The sequence below is a fragment of the Glandiceps talaboti genome, chromosome 20, assembly GCF_964340395.1.
Source record: "Glandiceps talaboti chromosome 20, keGlaTala1.1, whole genome shotgun sequence".
In the NCBI taxonomy this organism is placed as follows: domain Eukaryota; kingdom Metazoa; phylum Hemichordata; class Enteropneusta; family Spengelidae; genus Glandiceps; species Glandiceps talaboti.
Genome location: NC_135568.1, coordinates 14,424,611 through 14,432,750, shown reverse-complemented (window position 1 = coordinate 14,432,750; position 8,140 = coordinate 14,424,611). Strand labels below are relative to the sequence as shown.

At 36.7% G+C, this 8,140-nt stretch overlaps 1 protein-coding gene across 1 annotated transcript; it reads left to right on the top strand.

Moving 5' to 3' along the window:
* LOC144450845 (uncharacterized) lies at positions 1-1,669 on the top strand. Its single transcript, XM_078141586.1, has one exon. It carries the CDS (start codon positions 532-534, stop codon positions 1,240-1,242), a length of 711 nt encoding a protein of 236 aa, XP_077997712.1. The 5' UTR covers positions 1-531; the 3' UTR covers positions 1,243-1,669.
* The last annotated feature ends 6,471 nt before the right edge of the window (positions 1,670-8,140 follow it).

Below are 8,140 nucleotides of genomic sequence, written 5' to 3'. Positions count from 1 at the left end.
ACATGCAGTTAATATTAAAGTGACTTGATGATGTTCTTCTAGGTCAGTGCTGTGTTGAATAGCTTACCGCGCATTTGTTGTGACGATTACACATTTAATATATGATCGTGTGCTTAGCTTCCACATCCCACAGTACAGTCATAATCGGGACGGTTGATATGTGAAGAATCGACTGCTCTAGTAACTATAGCACCAGAATTAACCGGTATACGACAGTGCTGTCATCGGACGTCAGACAAGGAGATAACGTATATAATAGCTTGTGTGAGCACGTCGACAGAACCGCGACCGTTCCGATGATAACTCATTGATAAGAATTCTGTGAATTTCGCATCTCGGACTGCACGAGTTGGACACGCTCACTTTAATCGTCTCTGGATATACGTTTTTGAATTTGAAGATAACTACTTGACGAAGATACTGTGCTCTTGCGAGTCATCAGTCGACCTTAGGCTGCTGTTTGAAGTTCGCTGCTGTAAACTGTTTTCTTCAAGTATACGTATATGCCATTTCGCGGTTTAGCTCCACAATATGTCGGACACTATAGAGCTAACCTTTGAGCCTTTCATAGACAGCAACGGTGATCTGGGGAGTGCTATCGACTTGGATAACTCAAAATTGACCACAATACCGAAAGAAGTTTACAGCCGGAAAAATCTGATTGGACTCAGCATGAGGGGTAACAACATCGTCGAGCTGCCAGACGACATAGTTAACCTCAAAAGGTTGGAGAACTTGACGTACAGCGAGAACGGACTCGATATACTGCCGGACGTGGTATGCGAACTAGGCGAGCTGAGAGTACTCGATCTGCGAGGAAATAAATTATCGACGCTACCACCTGGCATTGCAGATCTGCAGAATCTCCGTGAACTCTGGGTGGACAACAACGCATTTGAAAAATTCCCGGATGTACTTTGTACTTCGGAAATAGAAGAGTTATACATGCGAAACAACAAGTTAACCGAGTTGCCGGAAAACCTGAGCAAACTGCGATGCCTGAAAGTACTGGTTCTGAATGGTAACCAACTTAGAGAGTTGCCCGAGTGCCTTAGTAACATGCCGCAACTTGAAGAAATCTGGGCACAAGATAACGAGATAACAGAATTGCCAAATGCAATTTCAAAATTACCGAAATTGAAGAAGGTTATGGTCGACGGCAACCAGATGCAAAACCCACCTATGGATGTTTGCAGGGGCGGTGTGAGAGCCATCAAGCAGTATTTCGAAGAACATAGTTAGAGTGATGTAATCACGTGATAAATCATGCACAATTTCGTGTGTAATTGGCGTGGAACTTTGATGACGACGGCGGACTTTGCTAATTCTTCTAATTCTTGAATATCTCCATAGCGACCACACAAATTAGTTCAAAATCAAGGCTCAATTGTTATTGTCGTAAACGGCGTGAATAGACGTTGACAACAACGTTTGTTATCATTTATGAATATTTTCTTGTCTAATTTCTGCAGTGTGCCAAAAATGACGGTAGGAACGAGATTTATATCTAACTTAGTAGGTGAGGGGTTTCTAAAAAGAGGGGTCGACAGATTTACGTATATGCATTCTTACTTGCTTAATTCAAACAAACATGACTGAGAGTTTATTAGAGTTGTCTCTACTAGATTTCTCTGTCATATTTTTAGATGTATTTTTAAAGTTGGTGAAGGCTTCGGTATTAAATTAAAAAAAAATATGAGAAAACATAAATGACTGGCTTATTCGCTATTTCACAAATATTTGTCCTCACTAAGTGACGATGTCGGTTGTCAGGGGCAACGTGTTATTAACTAGGAAATAATGGTTTTTATTTGACCTTCAGATGTGACCTCCAACTGAACTGTGCACTAAACAGAGAGACGCTGATATACTTAGTTTTCGTTTTAACTTTTAACATAGTAACTTGGTAACTTTGGTACTGTCCCGAGTAAACATGTTATGCAGTGGTTGATCATTGACAAGCATGACATGGTTTATATGCAGGTTGTATGTGTTATTTCATATACTCACAGTGTCTGTCAATAAGTTGATACTGCTCCTTCGACGATCATTTACATTTAGAGAGAGATACTATTCTTCAATATTTTTATTCGTTCAGTCCTTGTTACTACGAGTCGCTAGACGAGTAGCGACAACCTGGTCACGAGTATATTCCGGCTGAATGAATGAAGGGAATGGTATAATCACATCATTGCCAGTAATATAAAAAAAACGGGGAAAGCAATGTCAATTTTAAGCGTTTTGACTCATATTTCGAATACAGCAGAACCAGTGACGTAGACACGCGTTGTCGTGACGTAGAACGGCCAGGGTATATATACCATATTTTTTTGTTGAACTTAGCTCGTGTATTATATAAGTAATGGTTATGAATGAGATGAATGCTAAATACAGATAATCGACGAGTTCTGTGTATCAACATGTCGATGTCCCGCGACGATAACTTATCGCAGCCATATTATAATTCTTACTAGTATCAAATGTACGTGTGTAAATATAACCTAGAGGTCTCAGATAAAATGAATATGAACAGATGGAGATAATCGTGATATATTCATACAATTGATATAATGTTCTACATTGGTATGTTGGCAGCCAAGATAGTAATTCTGTCAGTGCATACACAAGATTTCAACACCCAACCCATATGGCGAGAATGTGTTTTCTTTGTTTACATAAAAAATGACATATGGGGAGGTGGATTAGCTCCATGCATACAATATGGTGGCTTAAGCTGGGTCACAAACAGATATATTTAATTTAGATTTATGTGTCTTACACTTACATCACGTTTTGAAACCTGGGTGTCTACAATCAAGTTGACTTATAGTTAACTTCACCACCTCTGTAAATGTGTCTATAGTTAGTATAACATACCATGCAGAGCCAGGTTCAACGAAAAGTAAAGAATATATACTGTGGTCGTTCTACGTCACGACAACGCGAGGCGTTGTCAAGACAACGTGTGTCTACGTCATTGGTTTTGCTGTGAAATATGAGTTAAAACGTTCAACATTGCTATTACTTTCCCCGATTTTTCTTTGATATTACTGGCGCTGATATACTTATGTTATCCTCCAATATTTTTCTTCATTCAGACGGAAAATACACGTGACCTGAGGGTTGTTACTACACGTCTAGCGACTCGCAGTGACAAGGGCTGAACGAAGGAAAATATTAAGGATACATCTAATTCCTCTACTCGTCAAAAAGCGTTCCCTTCCACGCACAAACATCTCACAACATCTTTTTTTTTTAAATTGTCAATTTTACCTACATGACTGTCGAAATTCGGCTGTTGGGTTACACTACATACAAATTGGACGAGACTAATTTCATTAAAGGGAAAACTAATATGGTGACCAGTGAAATTACATTTACCAAGGAACTTAATGACACTGTAGTTGAAATTTCAGATGCTGTAAAACACATACAATTTACACAGAGCAACCGCGGAATTTCTATTTACTTAAAACAGACAGAGTCTACAAAAATCGATGTCAAACTCACCTACATGTCTTAATGGAGACCAGAGTGTTTGTTATCAGTCTCGTAAACTAGCACTCACAAAATATCCTTATATTTGGTTGATTCAGGAAAAATATCGATTCATGCAATAAGTTGTATCTAGTATGAACAAATATGAGGGCTAGGTCAAAGGGCAAGCTCTGTCATCTAGGGATAAATTTGTCGGTGGCATTTGGCCGTTTTAATTCTTAGGTTTTGAAACTGTGATATATTATACCTGTCACGCCAACACACTTACGTCACACTTGTTTTATTGCATATTAACCATTAGCTTACGCAGTCTACCATGCTTTTCGACACCAAGTCAGCAGTATTTTATGTCTAAGCCAGCATGGTGTATTCCTTACAATACGACTACCTGATATGAATTATTAAACATGTCCAGTACAGAGACAGTAACAAAAATATATATACATACATACATACATACATACATACATACATACATATTACATACATATTACATACATACATACATACATACATATTACATACATACATACATACATACATACATACATACATACATACATACATACATACATACATACATACAGATAAACAGACAGACAATAGACAAATTTAATCTGCGTACACAAATGTTATCGTAAATGGTAATAATAAGTAGTATGTTGTCAAACTCATGATTATTTACAAATGTTGAACATGTTTGTTTATGTTTCTGAGGTATATACAGACTGGCATATACGTTGTAAACCATCGACTTCGATAAGCTATACGACGTACATTATGAGAAAAATACAAGTTGACTGAAAGTCTTCATCAGGTCACAGAGTATCTGCCTCGCCAAATTGAATTTACACACAAAAGGCCTTTGTTTTGATTGAATGCACAAATTTAATGAAAACTTTCAATTTCACAAATTACTTGTTGATGAATGGTATACAACTGCGGACATCAAATCGTAGACGAACCGAAGCTGTTACAAACAGAGGAACTAAACAATTGAATCGGGTTAATGACACTTTTCACAGCAAGTTGGAGTACAGATACACATTGCTTTCCATCATTTGATAAGAACAGTTTTATGGCCTCTTTACATAATATAGTTCACGTCCACAAACAAATTTCCGGTTCCCCTGGCATTTCATGTACACATGAAGAGGCACTAAATCTATTCTTATCAAACCATGGTGTGTAATACAAGTCTCTGCTGTTCTACCATGTTGTGCCAAGTGTTATTAATCCAATTCTGTATCATTTATTTATGTTCCGTGTTTGTAACAGGTTCCGTTCGTCCAGGGTCTGATGTCGGCAGTTGTATGTACTATCACCTAAATGCTACTGAATGTTTATATGAAATATTGATTTTAGAAATTAATTGGTAATCTATATGCCTGACGCACTGAATGTTATCATTACAACGGAAATCTGGGGTCAGCTATTGTCAATAGTGCCACTCCGATCTTTTTCTAATATTTACATACAGGTTACTAATTAGGAAACCTTCGGACCACGACTTGGTACAAATGTGTTAGAGGTATAATATACATCATAAGGTAACTCTTTATCGGATTGTATATCATATATCGATCATCTCAAAGTATGTTTTATAGTTAACGACAGTAGTCAAGGTTACATCAGAACAGTTTACTTGCAAATAAAATAGCCATGACATCAATTCGTTGACAATTTGCATAGTTTGAAGAGAGACAGACAGACAGACAGAGAGAGAGAGACAGACAGACTGAGACAGACGGACAGACAGACAGACTAAGACGGAGACAGAGTCCAGGGAGAGAGACCGAGAGACATTCAGGCAAAGAGAGAGAGAGAGAGAGAGAGAGAGAGAGAGAGAGAGAGAGAGAGAGAGAGAGAGAGAGAGAGAGAGAGAGAGAGAGAGAGAGAGAGAGAGAGAGAGAGAGAGAGAGAGAGAGAGAGAGAGAGAGAGAGAGAGAGAGAGGAGGGTGGGAGGGAGGGAGGGAGGGAGGGAGGAGAGAGAGAGAGAGAGAGAGAGAGAGAGAGAGAGAGAGAGAGAGAGAGAGAGAGAGAGAGAGAGAGAGAGAGAGAGAGAGAGAGAGAGAGAGAGAGAGAGAGAGAGAGAGAGAGAGAGCGAATACAGTAATGTATCTGCAAAGTATCTGGCAGGAACTGAAAGGACACAATGTAATATTAAAAAAATCGACGTTTAAATATCATTATTGAGCGACAATTAGGTTACTGGGGGTCAACTGAAATACACCATGAACATTTAGAAATCATGAACCATACAACATTTACTGAACGACACTTTTCGTTATTACTATGGTAACAAGAATATATGACAGCCATCCAATTATTACTTGTATTTCTGTATTTCATGCAACATATGTATTGTTACCAAGTCAAACTCGATAACGTTCAATTTAGATAGCCGTCTTTGTTGCCAATTCAATATCTCGAAATGTCACGTATTTCCGTTATCACGAACAACAAAGTAACACACTCAATGAAATGTGCGTGTGGAGATGGTGACTTGCAAAAAAGGGTTTCTAACAAATATGTCACGTATCCTTTGTATACACTATCTTGACGACTATTAATAACTGCCATTCATTTTACATCACGCGGTGCTGCTGTATATATATAAGGTGATAGTGTCAAAAGGACTGACAGCTAAAATGATGTTGGCTTGGTGTTTCACTCATGGGACATTACAGCTAAATTGTTGTTGGCTTGGTCTTTCACTCATGGGACATCACGTTTTTTGACCCAAAATAGACATATTTCAAATATAGACTAAAAGTAACAGAGACACAATAAACACAGTAGGATATCCTTTACCCAATAAAATTGAAAACTTACAAGCATTGCTATTCTTTTTACACTGCAGTAAAACAGGCTTCTTATGAAAACATTAAAATGGGGTGATTTTTTTTTATTTTCTCACTGATAATCAACATTTCAACTTGGCTACTTCTACATCCCCACTGTGCACGGCACCTATGCAACTGTGTCTTTTGCATTAGAAGTTGTTTGAGGGTGTGTAATAAACATGTCATGTTACATGAGTGGAAACATCAAGCCTACATCATTTTAGCTGTAATGGCGAAAATGCTATTTTGAGACAAACACATTGCTCCGATACTAGCCCATTATGACCCTAAAATCTACACTACTATAAACTACATTTCCTCCATTGGTTGTCTTCACCCAGTCACAATTATTGGTGAGAACGGAAAAAAAAAACTATCAGAAAATATCACCGTCTTTTGATAAATATGCGAAATGACAAGAATAAACATTTTTTCATTTGACGCCAAACACACATTTTGCCTGCTTATTTGTCAGGTTAATGGCAGGCATTCTGCAAGATCAGAAATCGCACATGAAAAAAAAAGAAAATTGTTAAAAGTGAAATGTCACAAGAAATGGCGTTAACACCCTTTTGCACTACTTTCATATTATATATTGATTTATGGACGTGACGTCAGATGAATAATCATCCAAAGTGTTACAAGATTGTCAGACTCTTGTCAATAGTATTGTAATATAAATCGAATCTTGCCAGTTTACAGACAAATGGTTAGTATTCTCGATTCATATTGAAATCAGACTTGGGTTATGCAGAGGTCACATTTGCTGTATGAATTGACTACATTGATGACGAATATTGTCATGGCAACCCAGATCGATTTTGTTATAATAAATAAAAAGGTAATATGGTACAATTTATTTATCTCTGTATATCTCTCTCTACATACATACATACATACATACATACATACATACATACATACATACATACATACATACATACATACATACATACATACATAAAAATGAAAGAAGACGAGTATGATATTCCATGTATGTATGTATGTATGTATGTATGTATGTATGTATGTATGTATGTATGTATGTATGTATGTATGTATGTATGTATGTATGTATGTGTGTGTGTGTGTGTGTATGTATGTATGTATTTATGTATGTATGTATGTATGTATGTATGTGTGTATGTATGTATGTATGTATGTATGTATGTATGTATGTATGTATGTATGTATGTATATTATGGAATTAGGAAATCAGAAGGTGCTATATATCAATCTTAAGAGCACTTTTTATAAAATTTAATTTGTGAAAACAGAGGTGATCACCACACCGTGACATAATCCATAATAGAATCTCTACTTTGAACAATAGGCATGTAGAGTTTATTTTGTACGAGTAATTATAATTATAATAATTATCACTGAGTTCAACAAATATAACAAAGTAATCATGAGAATGGGGGAAAATTGGACAAACAACACTGGGTGTATTGCAATTACAATGTATTGGTAACATTTATATATGTAAGTTGTGTCGCTGCTAAGCTATAGGGCAAGGTGTACATTAGCTATGTTTCTATAAACAAGTTAGCTATCTGTTTCTGGTTGTATTTTCTTGGGGTTTTGGCTATCCCCTACCTCAACGAGTCACGTGACTGCAATAAACGATTTCTTTACATTAGCTGGGATTGCAATTAAAATACAAAGTAAATTTTAAAATGTTGATTGCGAAGAAAACAATCAAGGAAAATAAACAGCATACACATAAATAAACAAAACGAACTGACAAACAAATTAAAACACAAAAACAAACCAAAACACAATTAAAATGAAAT